The sequence below is a fragment of the Myxocyprinus asiaticus genome, chromosome 1 (assembly GCF_019703515.2).
Source record: "Myxocyprinus asiaticus isolate MX2 ecotype Aquarium Trade chromosome 1, UBuf_Myxa_2, whole genome shotgun sequence".
In the NCBI taxonomy this organism is placed as follows: Eukaryota; Metazoa; Chordata; class Actinopteri; order Cypriniformes; family Catostomidae; genus Myxocyprinus; species Myxocyprinus asiaticus.
This window is the reverse complement of record NC_059344.1, coordinates 32,284,142-32,305,595: the sequence shown is the minus strand read 5'-3', so window position 1 is coordinate 32,305,595 and position 21,454 is coordinate 32,284,142. Positions and strand designations below refer to the sequence as shown.

The following is a 21,454-nucleotide window of genomic DNA, read 5'->3' as shown; positions in this document are numbered from 1 at the left end:
TGAATCAATTAGCAGAAATACATTTTCAGTCTGAACAATTATGGCCATTGCTTAAAGTCTAAGTAGCAACAAAAGTAGCTGTGAATAGTGAAGAAGATATCATGACTCAGTAAACACTGCTAGAACAATTTGTTCCATTTGTTAACATTAATGCATTAGGCATAATGAACAAACAATTAACAATATATTTTCACAGCATTAATCTTTGTTAATGTTTATAAAAATAAAAAGCTATTACAATTGTTTATTGTTAGTTTATGTTAACAAATGGAACATTATTGTAAAGTGTTACACAATTTCTCTATGCTAGATTATATAGCTCATACTGTCACAGATTTTAGACAGAGTAATCACTGTCTACAGAGGTATTATTGCTCCTACATCATGTTAATTAAATATCTGGAGCCCTGATTAATTTCTGACTAGGGCAGCCAGAATAACCAGCAGATCTATTACCAGATTTCATGCACAGAATGAAAAAGAATGTCATATGAGGATATCATTAATGTCTTTTAATGTCTTGGAAAAAAAAAAAAAACATGTCAGAATCCTGCAAATACATTACAAGACTCACACAGCATTTTTTTAAACACTGTTTAAAGATTTGACAATATAGCATCTTTAAGTGCAAGCCCAGCAAAAGCCGACTGCAGGTGGCCATAATCCTGAGCGGTTTAAATATCAACATTGACAGTTGTCCGTACAAAAATATGAAGCTATAGCTGATGTAGCTTATATACTTGATATAGACTAAAGCTACATGTGCTTTATTTGCATTGTTACTGCATTTGTACAAATTGGCAATTTTTTTCCTTTAAAAAAGCTCACATATTTAAAGCTGAAGTGTGTAATTTCTGCACCACATAAACAGAATTCCAAAAATAAATGTTATTTTCAAAACAGCTTTCTGAATACACTTTGTCAACCATTGATCGGCCAAACAGATGGTCCCGCCCCCAACTCACGCCATTGGTCAAGTCTATGTTGCTGTGTAGGGCTAGACAGATTGCTCAAGAAAACAGGAATTTTCATAGCACCAGAGACAGTGTTTACAGTTTTAGAGAAAATTAACCAACGAATGGCTTAATTATAGTTGTTCCTGCATATTACAGTAAGCTATGATAGGACTAAGTATTTTAACATCGAAAAAGTCACACACTTCAGCTTTAAAGCCTTACTGTTCATTTGCTTAATGTCTACTAGTATCCTAGTAGTCCCCCATCTCCCTATATCAAAATAGATTGGTTGTTGAATGAAAAAAGAAAACATTAATATTTGCTCAAAAACAATCCACTTTATGTTTTGGACATCAGCAAATGTCCAGATGTCCTGTTTGCAAGACTTAGTGTTTCATCACTGTCTGGACTACAAGCAAATAATTTAGTGTAAGTGTAATACGGTTCATTAAAACCTGCACTAAATTTGAGTGCAAAACGAGAATACATGGGAAAAACTACATTTTGATAAAGCAATATTAAAATAACTCATACATACAAGAAAGAATGGTGGTCCAGACACACACAAACACAGGTTTCCAATAACCAAATGGCTAAAACTTTTTTTGATCTGTGGATACCATATGACATACAAGCTAAGGGGAACAATATGATCTTTCCTGACAAACATCACAAACTAAACCTTGAATTGTGCCATCAGAAATGACACTCTGTTGCAACGGACTGCATGCATAATGAAAACAAATTAAACCCCTTGTTCAAACAGGCACAATACTTTGGGCATTAATCCACACATAGGCTAAACCTTTCGTTCTGAATGAAATATTGATGCCATCGGAGGTTCTACTTTAATACATTAATAGATTAAGACTACTATATTTAATAATGCCCGGCAAACTGTCCCTTATATCAAAGAGAACAATGATAGGTCAATGCAATAAAAAAAAGCTCACCTTCCTATCAATAAAAAGACAAAATACTAGCATATGCAAACTACCAAAAGACAGATTATCTACTTGGAAAAATTGAAATGCCTCAAAAGAAAATTTCCCTTCTACGATCTGAAGAAGTCTGAGGTGAAAAGTTGTTAAAAGTTCCCATAAAGCAACAATATCCCAAAACCAGACAACTGATCAGATATAACTTTTGCGTTCTATCAATCACTCTCACTGCAAGGGACGGTCTAGCTGTCTTCATGGACAGTCTTGCGGAGGATCCTGAGACGGGACATGACCTCGTCCCAGTCCAGATATGCTCCTTCCAGGTGTCTGAAGCTCTGACCTTGTGATAGGTAGCTCCTTCGGCCATGCAACAGACGCCAGTTATCAAAGGTCACCAAGTCACCTGCACAGAGCAAAAGAGTTTAATTGAACAACCAGCTCGTTTATTTACACATGCAAAATAGTTTCAATGCTTTTCAAGTTTGGTTAAATAAAAAGACTTGATAAGGTGTTCTGTTTGCCCATTGCATGTGGACTTCCTCCTAGTTTAGATGATGAACTCGACCCAAGAATTTATTTGAACTGGCAACAGAAGACTTGACACCAACTCAAAGTGTGCAACTTTATTGGTGTTAAAATACTTTCTCTTATCCCAGCTTAATATGCAGAGAAAACTATAAGTAAGCCATTCATAGGCTGATTTTCTCACTCTGTGTCTCTGTGGCACTATAAAAAACTGATCTGTTTGTTTGAGTGCAATGATACTGTATGTTTCAATTAAGGTATTTGATAAACTTCAATTAAGTGAACGTTTCTGTGAACATAATGCTTTGAAAATCCTGGCCTTAAAAATAAAATGGGGCCCTGGGGATCACGAAGAAGCTGTCATTCATTAAACCTGCCAGTAATAATTTACATATTCTGCATCAGATTTAAAATGGGGAGTCCCATTCAATTCAAAAGCATTTTAAGTCTAGAGATAAACCTTATTCGATGTCTTTCATGCAATCAGAATAAATATTAAGAGGTGACTTTGTGCTCCAGTGGATATTCCTAACCAGACTGACCTGGTTCCATTCTGTATGTGAGCACGTTCTCAGGCCTGTTGAGCAGATCCACAAAGGCCTTTAGAGAGGAGTAGAAGGGCTGAACCTGGTGCAGAGGCAGATCCAGCACGGAGTCTCGTGTGGCATTGTTATAGTTGATCCTCACAACTCGACCCTCAGAGTCCACACTGCACAATTAAAAACAAGTCTGTATTAAAAACTAGAGCTGTATGTCTTACAAGTTTCAGTTTCCCTAATGACTGGCAGATGGTGCCATTTAGTGCATTATTTAGGTATAGTTGGCAGGGTCAGAAATTAACCAGAGATAAAAAATAAAAAAAGGGTGGATTCTTAGTGAACTGTAGCTGTCAGGTATCTGTTTTTTGTGAGTTTTGTTAAATGTGGAGCTAATATTAAAGAATAGTTCACCCAAAAATGAAAATTCTTTCATCATTTACTCACCCTCATGCCATCCCTTTCTTCTGCTGAACACAAACAAAGATTTATAAGAAGAACATTTCAGCTCTGTAGATTCTCAGAGCTAAATACAATTTTGGCACCCATTCACTTGCATTGTATGGACCAACAGAGCTGAGATATTCTTTTAAAAATCATAATTTGTGTTCTGCAGAAGAAAGTCATACACATCTGGGATGGCATGAGGGTGAGTAAATGATGAGAGAATTTTCATTTTTGGGTGATCTATGCTTTTTAAGTGGTTTTTGATATTTATTTTATTTATTTATTTATTTTTTATGTGAGGAAAACACACCCAACAACTCTAAAACCTTTACAATAAAATGTAGTGTTACAGACTTGTGTTATGATATCTTGTGCATTATTTACAGAAAAAATGTTGTATTTGATATTGATTTCATAGGTAACAGCCTTGATTGTTCAGACTGAGAAATGTTAAATACCATTTTAATAGTTATTTTATTTATTTAGTTTAACCAAAGTCTTTCTAGCAGGTCAGTCCACTGTCGGCCATCTTTGGAACGCTCTCGGGAGACTACTTCCAGTCATGCCAGTGCAGCTCCTATCTACTTGAATGGGGAAAGACCGAAATATCCTAAACGGTTGGTCAAGATTATGATCAAAGAACATATTTCAAGCAATAAAATTTGATAATATTAGAATCATAAATTGTGCTATTTACCTCAAATTACGCTAAAACACACATTTTTCCCGGCTTGAATAGCTAATGTGCATGCGCGTTAGCAAGTTGATTGACAGGCGATGTCTGTATCTAAAAGGTGATTGGCTCTTTTACCTGTAAGGCGGGACTTCCTTTCTACATCCGTTGACCATTGCGCACTAGAGCTTCTTGGCTGGGTGTTCCAGTTTCTCCCATTCATTTAAATAGAAATGACCCGCCTCTGGATTAACTGATTTTTTAATTTAAGTTTTTGACATAAATAGACAATGCACTCTTTGTTTTTACCTGGTTCAAAAATATGCACTCATAAAACAAAAAAATGCCCTGGAAAATCAATCCTGGAGGCAAATATTGCTGATACTGATAGTTGGTGTTGATGATAATTAGATATGACAAAGTTAATATATTGCATTATTTATGGTAAAACACAGCATTAATACAGTATGCATGTCACAGTCCCATTGTATCTTACTCTATGATGTGGTTTTTGGACTGCACGCTGAAGTCGCAGTAGTCTGCACCGCTGTCTGTGAAGTCCACCCTAAGAGAGGAGAGAATGTTAAATGCCTCTGGATCCTCCCTCCTGAGCAGCTCCGCCATTTGAAACCCATCAACCACCTCACTCTCACCACCCCGATCAGCTTGACGGATACAATGCAGGAACTGCACCTACATACACACACACACAGCCAACTGTTACATTAGCAATCCTCTGTCCATGTGCTGTGCACGTGTGTGATGTTTGTGTGTGCTTTCATTCCAACAAAGCAAATCAAACTTTATAAAGAGACTAGTAAACTCACCCCAGGTGGATGGTGCAGAGCAGGGTAGTCTGTGTGCAAGCTCAGTTTGCCAGAAGTGTACGCTACATTGTTAGCCATAGGCTTGTCCTGCACTTGCCACGTGTGTCTGTGGAAGCACAGGGGGGTCGATGGATCAGAACAGGTGATCGTGTGCTTGTAAATTTTTACAGTATCTTTCTATGTATTTATTGTAGGAAACCACAGCTGTAAAATGCTTCCTTGATTTCTTACAGTCTTGAGAATAAATTTAAAGACTAAGGAATCACTGCAATGAACAAAACAGACATTTTTGTTGTGGCAACACTGAGAGCATAGTGTGAAGAATAGTGAGAATAGAGGTGAAGTGAAATTAACATAGAAATTCATTCTTGATCAACCCCCTTAGAACATTCAACAGAGTTTAAGAGATGACAATAAAAATGGGAAAAAAGTGTTGTTTGTTTCTATGCACTGCTTTTGAAAAGCAAATAGGGCAGATTAATGGTCTCAATGAGATAGCTCTGAACATGTTAAAAAGTCCATTGCCAGTAAAACCCTTCTAATAAATCCTGATTTGGCAGATGCAATGCTTTTTGTTCCAGTTTGGGTCAGGTGAAGCTGCTCTGTGGGCTCCTGGGGATCTCACTGTGCTAAATCGCTTTTAGCCTGTCACTTAACAGGTGTCAGCTGACAGGAAGTTCAGCTAGGAGCTCACTGCATGTCTGTCTCTGCTCTGTCTCGTCTGTCTATCTCCATCTTAATCTTTAAGGTTCTTATTGTTCTTCCCTTTTTTTAAAAAAGTGCTTTCTGCATGTTCTTCTCAAGGGCTTTGGTGTCTAACTAGAAAATGGATCCAAATTCAAATTGTTCTTGATTTTTATAAGGCTTTTGGGCTCACTAATGATCTTCCAGTGAGCCTAGAGTAATGGGACAAGTAAAGAAAAACTCCTTCACATCATTTCTCATTCATTTTAATGGATGTCAGAGGTTCTGACAGGGTAGCATTGTTCTGATTGTTGGGCAACAGTTACAGCACGAAATCCTTTCATCAAATCATAAAGTGATGTTCACGATTATCTTGAATGGTTACATTATGATTTTACACACTGCTTTACTCTCAATAGCCAAGATGTTTTTGGCCGAAATAGAAAGATGACATAACAGCTAAAAATAAAGGTTAAATGTCAATCATTATTCTTCTCAAATATAAGCACAGGGATAGACAAAATAACTGAAATACCTAACATCACATCAGTATTAAGGAAAATGACAGGCAGAGTCACTCCTTGCTTTTAAAATAGCTTCAGTCTTTTTTTAAATGTGGTCTATCAAGTCTTGAACTACTGTATTTGTAGAGGCAACTGCACTATTTCATAAGAAGAAGCTTCTTATTTCTAAAATAACATTGACATTATGTGCTCCAAAACGTCCCAAGGTTCAATGACGTTTAGTTCTTGTATTCATGAAAACAGTTTGAAGTATATTTAATCTAGTAGTATGAATAGGATCATTTGTATCATCTTTGGAATATGGAAACATCATGAGAGAACTGTGATTGTGCCATAGGATGCACCTGGTCTTTTAAAATCGCCTTGTATTCCTTGGCTGTTATACAGCTGTGCAGAGCAATCATCAAATCTAATGACTTCCATGAGATGGGTGCCCATACCTCTACGGATATCCCACCATATTTTCAACAGACATTGTGGGTTGAGGGAATTTTGTATTTTCTTCACATATAAACCTGGCCAGATGGAGACATTTGGATGGAAGGTGACTCATTAGACCATATTACATTTTTCCATGACTGATGGTTTTGTGCTCTTTGCAGTAGGTTATTTGTCTCCTTTGTTTGTTGATTGAAAGGAGTGGGAATGGCAGCCCAATGACATAAATGCCAGCATTGAACAGTTTTTTTTTTTTTTTTTTCAAACACACAAAGGCTCTAAATCATTTTGGTGAAACTTTCTGGGACAGTATTTTTGAGGAACATATACTTTTCTCAATTCCATTCTTCCCTGTTTCCAGTGATACACTAAATATTTATGCATTCATTTTGCACTATAAAAACAGGCCGCCATTTTGAGATTTTCAAACTGAGGTAATTACTAATTTTTCTCTCATTATGTGATATCTTGCTATGTTTCTATGTTTGCAGAATGAGAATGACTGTTATTCCAATTTGTCTCAGTGTTCAGGGAACAAAAATGATTCTTTCTTTTTCTGTTTCTAAATGTTGTCACTTTAATTATGTATAAAACATGAAGCCAAAGTTACAATACCCATAAAAGGTGAGCCGGAGATAGCCAATTCTCTGGCTCAGTCTGGCCACTTGGCCCTGCTCCACTGGCGCCCCCCTCAGGTAGGCGATGCCAATGCGTCTCAGAGCCTCAAGCCAGGCCAGTGCAGCCTTATCATCATGTAAAACCTCCTCGAAATCTGCTGTGGGGATCTGCAGACCAGAATCCCAGTATTCACGCTCTGAAACATAAATATGCATATACAAACATTACACACTTAAGCCAGGGTTGCGTTTATAGAAATAAAGAATCACCCTTTAATGTTTCATTTTCCAATTTATGGAAATCAGCCACTTAGACTGGGCTAGTTCCAGTACAACTGACAGGCAGAACACAACACTTAGACTCAAGAATGCTGGAAAACTGAGGTCCTGAGCAATCATTGCACCAAAAGTTCCAGCAGCAAGTTACATAAAAAGCATAAATAACTGAACAACCATCTATTTGAACAACTGAATAATTGTGGCTCATAGTGGTCCATACTGTATAAGGATGTTGGGAACTAAATCAATGTAATGATCATTATTCAAAGAGAAGGTAAAAAAACGTTGCCAAGCTAAATATGCTACTCTCTCTCTTTCTCTCTCTCTCTCTCTCTCTCTCTCTCTCTCTCTCTCAGACTTATTAGTTCAGCTCTGAGCTCCATGATTTGCAGGCTCAAACTGAGCAAACCATGAGGCTGATAACAGAGACATATCATCCCTTTCACACTCTCCTTCCACCAACCAGAAGTGAAAGAAGTCCACTTCTTTGGAAAAAACAACAACAACTTGACGTTAATCAACAACAAAATGTTTTAGTAAATCTATTCCCATAGGTATCAAACTTTTCATTATTAACCGACTTTTATTAAACCATACAATTTTTGTTGTGGTGATTGGTGGGTTGCATTTTCGAAAAAAATAAAAAAATACAATTTTATTTAATATACATATATATAAAGAATATTTTTATATGGATGAATTAAAATGGATAATTTAAAATGACAAAAAAAAAAAATATCTGTTTTGTCATTTTTTTAATGTGTGTAATTTTCGTTTTTAATTTCAAAGTACTTAATTGGCAAAATTGTTTTGCATACAATATTGGCAATGTATCAAATCACAGACAAAGAATAATTATATATAACAGAATAACTATATTTTATATATATATTATAAATTACATATAATAGAAATTGGCCCGGTTGCTAGGGAGGGTAGAGTCACATGGGGTAACCTCCTCATGGTCGCTATAATGTGGTTCTCGCTCTCGGTGGGGCGTGTGGTGAGTTGTGCGTGGATGCCGCGGAGAATAGTGTGATGCCTCCATACACTTTATGTCTCCACGGTAACGCGCTCAACAAGCCACGTGATAAGATGTGTGGATTGACGGTTTCAGACGCAGAGGTAACTGAGATTCGTCCGCCTCCACTCGGATTGAGGCGAGTCACTATGCCACCACGAGGACTTTAGAGCGCATTGGGAATTGGGCATTCCAAATTGGGGATAAAAAAAATTTAAAAAATTCCTTGTATTACTAAGCAGAAAAAATTAATTTTATAAATAATCTTACTCAAATAACACAAGACAGAAATGTATGCCTATCCATTCCTAACTGTTTTACATAATGAAGGATTCTCTCTCTCTCTCTCTCTCTCTCTCTCTCTCTCTCTCTCTCTCTCTCTCTGTGTGTGTGTGTGTGTGTATGTGTGGCTGACGCCAGAACACATTGGTCAGAACACTGTGTGAGGGCCAGCAATGTTTGACTGAACAGGAACACTACTGGAAAAACTGTCTCTTGTTCTATTTGCACAGACGGCCTCTAGAGAAGTGTACATGTGAATGTGCATGTAGTATAACCAAGCATTTATAAATTGCTTCTTTGACCTCTACGAAATGTAAGTATTTTTTACCCCTGCTCATTTTTCAGCTTTTTTCAATTAAGAAAACTGTTGCACAGGAAAAACTGTCACAGCAGAGACTAATTATAGAGAAAAATACAACTCAGTAACTACAATTGAAAGAAAAAACTCCTCATGGATCACAGTGGCGCCATCTTTAATTTTTGTCAGGGAATGACAACGAGGCTGCGAGCAGTCTCTTCAGTGGGTTGCACTGTTATTTAAAGTGTTTTGGATTGTGCCGCTGATGAAACATTGAGAAAACATCTTTCCAATACATTTCAGTAGAACATGAATTGTGGAAAATTAGATGTGATTTAAGTGCTTGCCATTGAAGAGACTGTAAGTGTCTCCCTCACAGCAAAAATCATATATTGTGCTACTGTGAATTAAGTCTACTGATTGAGGATGGAGTTCTTGTCCCAATCAATTTAGGAAGTCATTTGTTTCCACCTGACATATATATTTACCTGTGGCAAAATACACTTACTGCCATTGTTTAACATTTTTCAAGAACGTGTTATGAGATTTTTTTTGTTTAATTAGTCTGCAAAAGGAATCAAATCGACTCAAATACTCTTAAGTGCCCATTCACGTTGTTGTTTGATATGCTGTTTCACTCATGTGCCATCTGCAGCCGAAAGCCATTCACACATCTGCCCAAAGTAAGCTATGCATTCTTTTGTCTGTATTCTACCAAAGTCTTTCTAGCAAGTCAGTCCAATGTCGGCCATCTTTGGAATGCTCTAGGGAGGTTATTTCCAGTCATGACAGTGCAGCTCTTATCTACTTGAATGGGGGAACACCGAAATCTCAAAAACAGTTGGTCAAGATTACGATCAAAGTACATATTTCAAATCAGCAATAAAATTTGATAATATTGGAATCGTTCATTGTGCTTTTTTACCTCATATTACGCTAAAACATGCAATTTTCCCATCTTGTATAGCTAATGCGCATGCACGTTAGTGAGTTGACTGACAGGTGATGTCTGTATCTAAAAGGTGATTGGCTATTTTACCTGTAAGGAGGGACTTTCTTTCCAAATCCGAGAACTTCTTGGTTGGGTGTTCCAATTTCTCCCATTCATTTAAATAGAAATGGCCCGTGTCTGCTAAATAGTCTCTGATTCTATACATTAACACTCTTTAAAGCACCCATCATTGCAGTAGTATCAATGTCATCATACATTACATAACAGAGCGTAACCGGCGCATATTATGGCTGCGTATAGCCTAGCGTGTTAGCGCATTGATGCCATGAATGCAAAAGGTAAACATTACAAATTACACTTTATTTACTGCATATATTGTGTATATATATATATATATATATATATATATATATTTAATGTAATTTTTAAAAAAAATGTCTCCCCTTTTCTCCCCAATTTGGAATACCCAATTCCCAGTGCGCTCTAAGTCCTCATGGTGGCGTAGTGACTCACCTCAATCCGGGTGGCGGAGGAGGAATCTCAGTTGCCTCCGCGTCTGAGACCGCCAATCCATGCATCTTATCGTGTGGCTTGTTGCGCACGTTACCACGGAGACGTAGCATGTGTGGAGGCCCACGCTATTCTCCGTGGCATCCACGCACAGCTCACCACGTGCCCCACCGAGAGTGAGAACCACACATTATAGCGACCACGAGGAGGTTACCCCATGTGACTCTACCCTCCCTAGCAACCAGGCCAATTTGGTTGCTTAGGAGACCTGGCTGGAGTCACTCAGCACGCCTTGGATTTGAACTCGCGACTCCAGGGGTGGTAGTCAGCATCAATACTCGCTGAGCTACCCAGGCCCCCTGGCATATACTGTATATTTAAATAATTGTTGAGGAGATAAAACAGCTTATTTTACTGATCTTGTGTGAATTCTACTCATAGAATGAGGCATGAAGTAATTGATAACACATTTTACTGGAGCGTCCTCATAGTTAAATGTACCTCTAAACGCCTCCCCAGCAGCGTGGCGGGTGTCTGAATGTTTGCAAACAGTATGTCGTTGGTCAGCTGTTTCAAACTTCGTTTTGGTTTTGAGCGAAGAAAGAAGAAGCACTTCTCCATGAGTGTGTGGGGGCCTTAAGTGGGTGGTTCCTGGCCAAATATACGCTGGAATCTTCACCAGACTTTATGTTGTTAAGTCATAAGTCTGGCTATGCAAGACTAGCAGTAATCTATCATATACAGGGTGTAAAACTCCACTCAAAATGCTATGTTAGGCACATAAGAGCTTACATAAGCTTCAGATTTTTTATATCAGAGTTATAATATCCTTGACAGTCACACCTCAGTGGGATAAAGAAAGATTGTTCCATTCCAGAATCCAGACCCTGACATGGAAGAAGCCACAATGTCAACTCAGCATTCTCTGTTTGCTTGGAAAGGAAGAGAACCTCTACAATTTATTCAGCCACAGCTGAAAAATACACCCATGATTTCCATGGTGATGAGGAGTATGAATACAATAAAAAGCAAACTGTTGTTTGATTTCATGTTTACTAATATTTAATGAATGCAGTGAAATTGGTACTTATTACAGTTAAAATTATATTGATCAAAACCGGCATTGTACTGCAAAACGATTTTAGTTGTGTTGTAATCAGTACAAAAATTACACTTCAGAAGTAATCTACTCAATACTGCCCACAAGTAGGCAGGGAAGTGAAGGGATTATGAAGCTAAGAGAAAAGTAAAGCAGAGAGACAGAAGAACTGGAACTGACTGAAACATGTTAATAATAATACAAAATGGCTGGGGGTGAATGAGTTAGTCGGAGAGAGAGCTGAGCCCTGGGCCCAGGGTGAAGTGGTTCACTTAGTCTAGGTCAGTAATGCAGTGCTCTTATTACCATGCAATGCTCAATATTCTGTCTCCCACTGACACACTAGGGTTTTCCGGCAGGGCTCACTCTGCCCTCACAGCCAATCAGATATTAATATCATGTCATATCATCGTTCTATCCAGATGGGCCTCTGGAGACATTTCCATAAAAAGATATTTATTTATTTTAGCTTCTGTTGCTGGCAGTCAACTACATCCAGTCAAACTCTGTCAAAAGAGTCCCTACTGAAAGCTCTGAGCACACAGTAGAGATCACTAAGCTCAGGACAGACAGTTGCTCACAAAGAGAGTGCAAATCACTTATGGAATTTTTTTCTCTAATGGGTTGTGGAAAAAGTTTGCTTTGAATTATTTCATTAACATGATTTGCATAACTGAATTTGCATGTGCAGAGCGTACTTTGTATTCTGCGCTGTGCTCATAAGCTTCCCCAGTAAATAAAAGACTCCATTGAGTCAAGTCATTTGTTTTCGATAAACCTCTTTGGAAAAACTGGGTTTAAAATTGAGTACTTTGACTGTTATTGAAGTAATCTGGATCTTTTGGTCTGTGCCAGTGTGGTCTTTTTCAGTGTGTGTAGGGTGAACTGTTTTTCATCTGTATTTTAATGCAGCAATGTGATGGTTATTCTCTTTTTTACTCTAGAAGGAAACAGTTTATGTCTTGGTACCATTATGTCATGGCATGCATGATGTGTAAACTGAATTATGCACAGTTGTGCCCTCTTGTAAACTAGACACTAAGTGAATCAGTGCACTGGGTCATAAAAATCCCAGTTTAAACTACAGCATATACTCAAGTAAAGAAAGATTGAAGTTTTTTTAATATCCAAAAAGCTTTAGTTACATCACAGCCATGATGCATGATTATCTATATACTAGTTGGCTGAGGGTGGTATTATAGGAAGAGGGACATATTTATTCTAGGGAGCATTTGACTGGATAATCCTAATCTCATAGAATGAACACTACTATAACAAAATTTTTGCAAACTGAGTTTATGTGCCGCATTTTACATTACGCCGCAGTTTTCTGGTGAAATTAGCACTAGAGGCGATACAACAACTGTGTTTTATTCACTTTCACAAAAGTCACGAGTACAATGGCTAATTATGACTTTATAAACACGTATTTTTCGCTCTATTACTCACACACTGCTGTTACGATATCGAAACACTCTAACGCATAATCTGAAAAGCGAAACATTTTAATGCCTGTATTAGAGACCCAACGCTTGTATTACAGACCCACCTATATAAGACACTTATTCCAATGTGATTATCTTGCATGGTACTGTAGCTCAACAGAGAGTGTTGGACTTTGAACTCTGAAGTGCGTGATTCAAGACCAGTCAAGCACACCAGCTGACACATGAGACAAAAGTGTCATAGAAGCAACATGAAATGACGTGGTTGCTTCAGAAAATGTGCTTTGCATTTCACATTTGCTACAAGGACACTATTGGTTAGGTTTAAGTATTGGTTTTGTTGTTTTGTTAACCTCTCATTTGCTTTTATGACAGTACTGGTTAGATTTAGGTTCAAGTTTTAGATTACGACACCATTTCACTTGCTTTGGGCACCCCTCGCCAGACATTTCATTAGGAAATTGTAGTGAAATGTGTAATTAAGCACGTAATTTCATTTAGCAAAACTGTTGCCATGGTCATATAATTTTCTGAGATCAGGCTGGATTGGACACAAATCTGTGTAGTGCAAAATAAGTCATCAATATTCTTGGTGTATTTTCCATAAAGAGTAAGACTGTAAACTTTAAATGTTCAAAGCCTCAAAGTTAATAGACATGGACTAAAAGCCCAAAAACACTGATTTTGATTTCATGGACTCTTTAAAGGCTGCAAACAATCAGCCGAGGGCTTTATTATCTTAATAATAATCAGCATGTCTCTCTTTTTTCTCAAGCCTCTCAAGTAATATCAATTTACGGTAACACTTTACAATAAGGTTCCATTCGTTAACATTAGGTATCATGAACAAACAACAAAGCATTTGTTAATATTAGCTAATGTTAGTTAATAAAAATACAATTGTTCAATGTTAGTTCATAGTGCATTACAAATTTTAACTATTCTTGGTCCTCAGTCAAGAATATGGAGATGTTGACTCAACAAAATGGCTATTGGCACATTATTGTCTGAGACAGATGTATAATAGCATATAAGGTGAGTGCTTTCAAGTCCTCTTGCAGACAGTTCTGAATGAGTTTATAGGGGAAGTCTTTAAACAAGGGGCAGAACCTTCTGATGATGTGCCAATTAAGGAGTTTTGTTAAACACATGTGAGCCTTGTAGGGACTGAATGAGTGTGTTTTACACCTCAAACAGAGACTTTGTAGTCAATGGTTTAAAACCCAGGAGATGTATTGGTTGTCTTTAACAGCTTTATGGGACACAAGAGGATGCCTTTTGTGTCTCTGTGCCCTTACACAAAATATCAGCATCATTTCACCTCAGAAGTTTAAAAACAACAGTAAAACTTTATTAAAACTAAAGGATTAGCTAAAACTCAAATACCACAAAATTTGAAAATCTCAAACATTTACACATCAGTCGCATCAGTATGGAGAGAAACCAACCCAGTCTCAAAATAAGTCGCAATAATTGTACAAGATGAGTTTACTACCAAAGAGAAAAATAAAGGAACCAATGAACAATGTTGTTATGATTTTTTCTAAGTTTAACCCCTAACCCAAACCTAAATAAAAAGTCTAACCCCTTACCCAAACCCTAAACCTAACCATGATTTTAATAGGAAAATGACTGTTGTGAACCATGAAAGAAAGAAAACATCAGGTTTGGAAAAAGACAAGGGAAGTGTATTGCAGGTTATAGGCAGACATCATTCATTTGTTTTTTTGCCTAAATAAATATGGAATGAGAAACTAAAATGTTCACAGACATAGCTCAAATTTGATGCCTGTATTGAATCGATTTAAAATTCTGTTTGTTGATTGGTTGTTCTGATTGGTTTGCATTGGAATAAAAGAAAGCCAAATTGCATGATATCTTACAACTTCGCAAATCTCATAGGAATCATTACGAGTTGTCCTGAGACTATGTTTGAGAAACCTGTACTTTATACTGTATATAAGCAGGATGCTTGTTCTGGCAGACACAATGTTCAGTCTGCTGTAACCACAGCATCCCTCAAGTTTAGTATAAGCACAACAGCTCACTCTTCTCAAATTGCCTTAAATCTTTATTCCATGTGGCAGGAAAAGACTTTCCACTCACGGGCAATCCTGGGGGAAATGCCTGCACACTGAAAAGGTAACTGCTGTGCAGATCACATTTGAAACAGACAAATTTAAATAATACCTAATAACATTAGCCTATATAAGTACATTTAAACTTAATATAATCAGAAAATGTGGTCTTTAAATTTTTTTTAAAAAAAGAGCCATTAATAGCCTTCACTTTAAAAATGAAACTGAAAGCATCAAACAAATTAGTTATCCCTCTTCAAAGTGTGTTTTAATAAAGATTTTGTTGTACAAGGTCCCTATAACACTTCTATAAACAGAGCACAAAAAAAAAATAAAAAATTCCATGCTGCCTTTTTTTTTAAGGATGATGGGATTTCAAAGAGGTCCTCCTTAGTAAGGCCTGACTAAATCCAGAAAAAAGAGGAACATGAGGAGCATGTTCCAGCACGTCATATGGACAAACCTCTTTCTACAGTGAAGTAGAAACTCCTGAAAACTAGCCCTGATTTAGATCATTAAACTGGCCCAAAATGTAGAACAGAGCCCCCCAAAAGTGCTTTATATTTAAATTCTAAACCACAAGTTGGAATTTAGACTCTTAGCTATTATTAGGGGCCATTCAGACCGAATGTGTTGCAGTGCAATGAATAGAAAAAAATGCATGTGTCTGGAGAAGCATAATTTAAAAGTTTCACTTCTTTTAACTTGACACTGTGTCTTAAAACACAGCAAGACATGGCGCAACAGTCAAAGACGTCCACCTATTGCATGTTCACATAGAAAAACTGTTTAAAAGACAACTCTGACAGACGCAAAAACGTGGGTTAATGTGAACGGGCCCTTAGGGAGCAGGGGGCCATTACTGAGGGACAGCTAATGGACAAACTTTCACACTGAAAAATCTAAATCCGTAAACACTTGCTACAAGTTACAACAAGAGAGAGGTGAATACTAGTTACCTCAAACAGACTCACAATTGTAAATAACTTTTTTAGGCAACATTTATGCAAAATACCGTATATATATATATATATATATATATATATATATATATATATATATATATATATATATATATATATATATATAAAAGAGTGAGAGGAAAAGCTGCATAACCTGCTTATCTGAGGTTATCAGAATGCAAAGAGATACATATCTACATATCTGAGGTTATCTAGATGCTAGGAGCAAAGTATAAAAGGATAAGAGCAGCTCTGAAAATCCAGACAGCATTACAGATGATTGGCAGTTACTAACAAAGAGAAAAACTCAGGTGCATAGAGGTAAAAAAAAAAAAGAGACAACAGACAAAGAGATAAAACAAATATTATAGCAATGAAGACAAAAAGAATGAACTCACCATTAAGGAAGAGTTCCTCTTGGAGAGCCTGTCTTGCCTCAGAAGAAAAACACCGTTTCTTCAGCCATTCCGGCTCAAATTCACTACTATGCTGATCTGGCCAAGTAATGGACACCTACAATGAGTTTCAGACAAACAGGTTTATTAAGGACTAATGGACAATGGCTTTGATGTAAACCCTGCTGAAAAGATCAGCATAAGGTCACCAGCACACACTTAAAAAAAATGTTACCTAAAAATATGCTTCATATCCATTTAACCTGGGTTTATTCAAGTCAAATAAGGCCTAAGCTTTGCTTATCAAGACCAACCTTATTGTCCATCAGCTGTACTTGGTCCATCCCGGTGTGCACGTCCAAATCTGAAAGTAGCAGGCTACGTGCCTGCGCCGACTGCAGCATGCAGAAAGGACACTGGCAGTTATCCCTCAGCCAGGTGAATGGATACAAACTACAGGTCCCATCATCCCAATTGATCTGCAGTAGCCTCTCCTGCTCCAGCGCTCTGGCCTGCCTTACTCCTGGACTACCCCCATTGAAGGGCAGCGGCGTCGCTGCCAGTGTCTGATTCCCAATATGAGGAGTCTTGACCAGCTGAGGCCGACTGGTTGCCCCCTTCAGTGCCTGGAGTGCACCTCTGGACACCCAGCGAGTAAGATTGGATAGCATCCTGGTGCTGAGTTACTGAAATAACTTGCTAGCTAGTCTGAGGACACATATACAGGTGCATCTCAATAAATTAGAATGTCGTGGAAAAGTTCATTTATTTCAGTAATTCAACTCAAATTGTGAAACTCATGTATTAAATAAATTCAATGCACACAGACTGAAGTAGTTTAAGTCTTTGGTTCTTTTAATTGTGATGATTTTGCTCACATTTAACAAAAACCCACCAATTCACTATCTCAAAAAATTAGAATATGGTGACATCCCAATCAGCTAATCAACTCAAAACACCTGCAAAGGTTTCCTGAGCCTTCAAAATGGTCTCTCAGTTTGGTTCACTAGGCTACACAATCATGGGGAAGACTGCTGATCTGACAGTTGTCCAGAAGAAAATCACTGACCCTTCACAAGGAGGGTAAGCCACAAACATTCATTGCCAAAGAAGCTGGCTGTTCACAGAGTGCTGTATCCAAGCATGTTAACAGAAAGTTGAGTGGAAGGAAAAAGTGTGGAAGAAAAAGATGCAAAACCAACCGAGAGAACCGCAGCCTTATGATTGTCAAGCAAAATCGATTCAAGAATTTGGGTGAACTTCACAAGGAATGGACTGAGGCTGGGGTCAAGGCATCAAGAGCCACCACACACAGACGTGTCAAGGAATTTGGCTACAGTTGTTGTATTCCTCTTGTTAAGCCACTCCTGAACCACAGACAACATCAGAGGCGTCTTACCTGGGCTAAGGAGAAGAAGAACTGGACTGTTGCCCAGTGTTCCAAAGTCCTCTTTTCAGATGAGAGCAAGTTTTGTATTTCATTTGGAAATCAAGGTCCTAGAGTCTGGAGGAAGGGTGGAGAAGCTCATAGCCCAAGTTGCTTGAAGTCCACTGTTAAGTTTCCACAGTCTGTGATGATTTGGGGTGCAATGTCATCTGCTGGTGTTGGTCCATTGTGTTTTTTGAAAACCAAAGTCACTGCACCCATTTACCAAGAAATTTTGGAGCACTTCATGCTTCCTTCTGCTGACCAGCTTTTTAAAGATGCTGATTTCATTTTCCAGCAGGATTTGGCACCTGCCCACACTGCCAAAAGCTCCAAAAGTTGGTTAAATGACCATGGTGTTGGTGTGCTTGACTGGCCAGCAAACTCACCAGACCTGAACCCCATAGAGAATCTATGGGGTATTGTCAAGAGGAAAATGAGAAACGAGAGACCAAAAAATGCAGATGAGCTGAAGGTCACTGTCAAAGAAACCTGGGCTTCCATACCACCACAGCAGTGCCACAAACTGATCACCTCCATGCCACGCCGAATTGAGGCAGTAATTAAAGCAAAAGGAGCCCCTACCAAGTATTGAGTACATATACAGTAAATGAACATACTTTCCAAAAGGCCAACAATTCACTAAAAATGTTTTTTTTATTGGTCTTATGATGTATTCTAATTTTTTGAGATAGTGAATTGGTGGGTTTTTGTTAAATGTGAACCAAAATCATCACAATTAAAAGAACCAAAGACTTAAACTACTTCAGTCTGTGTGCATTGAATTTATTTAATACATGAGTTTCACAATTTGAGTTGAATTACTGAAATAAATGAACTTTTCCACGACATTCTAATTTATTGAGATGCACCTGTAAAGTTTCAAGTTGTTTAGAAGTTCATTTATATCAACCACACCCCTTCACCTCACCTTTTACCCAGTAACTGGATGAGTCACCACAACTGAATGAACTGCAGCATATTGTTTGATATGATACGCATGCAGGTGTGACATTTAAACAATGGACTGCTATCACAACACAACTGCAAATCGATTCAATGTCAATGCTTTAGAATCACATTTGGTTGTCGCGTTTTTTTATTTAATTAAACTTTGCGAGGATGTGTGTCTTCTTCACTGCAGGTGATTGAATGCCTTCTGATTGTTCTGGATTTGTTTGTTTTTTTTTGCCATATAGCCGTCAAACTGTCTGTGCATTAGATCTAATTAGATATAAAGGTAAAGTTGCTCCGATTAAACTTTACTTAGTTTTTAACTCTAACTTGGTCAGTGGCAATTTGTTGTGCTGTTGGTGCAACAGTCGGGCTACATTTATGCTGCAGCCTAAAAGCTGAGTTAGCACAAGATGAATGATTAGTAACCACCTTGGAAAATAACAATGATGACATCTAGATCTAAATGACTGTCAAGGTGCATACCTTTAATAAAGGTACAAAACAAATATAATTATGTCAAAGTAACCCAAAGTGGTGGTGGCGTTGTGGACTAAAGCACTGAACTGGTAAGCAAAAGGTTGTTGGTTCAATCCCCACAGCCACCACCACTGTGTCCTTGAGCAAGGCACTTAACTACAGGTTGCTCCAGGGGGATTGTCCCTGTAATAAGGGCACTGTAAGTCACTTTGGATAAAAGTGTCTGCCAAAAATGCATAAATGTAAAGTAACCCAAATAAAAACTAAACTGGGTTTTAGTCACTTGAGGACAGCAGCACTTCCACATTACTCAAACCATGACTAAGACTTCACTGAACTCTGCACTTCTCCAACCCTTCTTGCAGGACTAATAAGATTATTACGTGTACAATTTCATAGAAACCTCAAGGTTACCTTGTGTACCTTTTCCATAACCTAAACAATACCATATGAACCAGTGGTGTAAGTTGGATCTTGCGGGCCACAGTGCAAAGAAACTGTCGGGCCCCTTCCTTGGGGGGCCTTTGTCGTTTTTCATTACCCCTCAGTCATTTTTATGGTTTCTTTTGGTCGACTGTTGTGGGCCCCCTCTCACACCGGGCCCTAGGGCTGCTGCCCACCCTGCCTTCCCTCCATTTATGCCCCTGATATGAACAGACTCATGAGTCCAACACAGTAACAATCCAAAGTCGACTGATACGTCGGTCAGTATGCACACCTCAAATGTGTAATTCTGGCATCAAAATATCAATAATGATGATAACAGCATGTCATAATAAACTGTTAAATGTAAATCTGGAATGTTACATAAAATCATGTACAGTAAAATATGTAAAGTTGTCAATGTTGGTTGGGCATCATGGACATAAAATTTTTTTTTTTTTGTCAAAATATGTCATTCCACAACCTGAAATATGGAAGATCATTCACTGATTGGAATGTCTGCCAGATGCACAATTATTTGTTCAGCTTTCTTTTCCATTGTTAAATAATGTGAGTAATTGTGCCAGGAATACTATATCACAAAAAAAAAAAAAAAAAAAAAACAACAACAACAACAACAACAAAACGTAACGAATCGTGGGTATGGACAAGATTAAAAAGCCTCCCAATGTAAAATAGAAAATATGTAATCCAAAATCATGTTACGGTTTCATTTATCACAATCTACACAGCTTGTTGATGCATTTTCCTAATCACTCGAGCGAAATCAGCAACGTGTCTTCATGCTTACTTATGGTAAGAAACTACTCATATGACTTGAAGGCAACTACTGTCCTTACATTATGGAAGGAAAAAAACATTCAAACAGGTGTGACCATTGCAATCAGTGTGGACCTTTAAGCAGCTAATTATGTCTAAATATCTCGTGCATAGTTCAAACAGTATCCCTAAACAGACCTTTGAATGTTAGTTATGTAATATGCATGCACCTTAGCTCATGTGACATACATATCTCAGTGAGCACGGAAGTAGGTGAAAGGTCACTACAGTATTGCCCCTGCAAACAAACACACTGCTGCCTCAAGCGTTACTACTACACAACACATGAAAATGAACGCCTAGTTGCTATGTAAAAGACCACAAACCAACTCAAACATGTATTGTCTTCATTTAGTATCTAGGCTTGATAGCTAAATATGTATGACTTAATTGCTTCTGGGTATTTTTAGCTCACGGTCTGACAAAACGAGTTACCCTACATATGAATGGTCACCGAGGGGTATTCATTCATAAAATATAACATGAGACATCAGGGATATGATGCGTATAACAAGCACAACAGCTTTCATTCATCAGGCTGATACAAGCGCGTACTTCCCGTTTAATCTGGAGCCCTGACAGTGCTGTATATTTCATGTTTACGATGCAGTTATACTGTTTTAATTCTGTTTGAAATTATGAGAAATCTTCAAAACACACACACACACACACACACACACAAAGTGTTATAAGGCACTTACCGTAAAGATGGCGTGTACTGTAGCCTCGGTTATCGCTGCTTTATATAGAGCTGTGGAAGCGTGAGAACTCGCGGCAGTGAAAGTGGGTAAAAGGTTACAGCGTTACTGCTGCTGCTGTACACATGACAGTGATGATGTTTG

The 21,454-nt window shown here is 37.9% G+C and overlaps 1 protein-coding gene across 1 annotated transcript; it reads right to left on the bottom strand.

Moving 5' to 3' along the window:
- Positions 1–110: 110 nt before the first annotated feature.
- On the bottom strand, positions 111–21,454 carry LOC127446986 (gamma-butyrobetaine dioxygenase-like). The gene is made up of 8 exons (XM_051708445.1): positions 21,314–21,454; positions 16,804–17,197; positions 16,493–16,607; positions 7,167–7,365; positions 4,906–5,011; positions 4,575–4,771; positions 2,965–3,131; positions 111–2,300 (listed from the first exon to the last, which is right to left on the bottom strand). Exons 2-8 carry the CDS (start codon positions 17,158–17,160, stop codon positions 2,140–2,142), a joined length of 1,302 nt encoding a protein of 433 aa, XP_051564405.1. The 5' UTR covers positions 17,161–17,197; positions 21,314–21,454; the 3' UTR covers positions 111–2,139.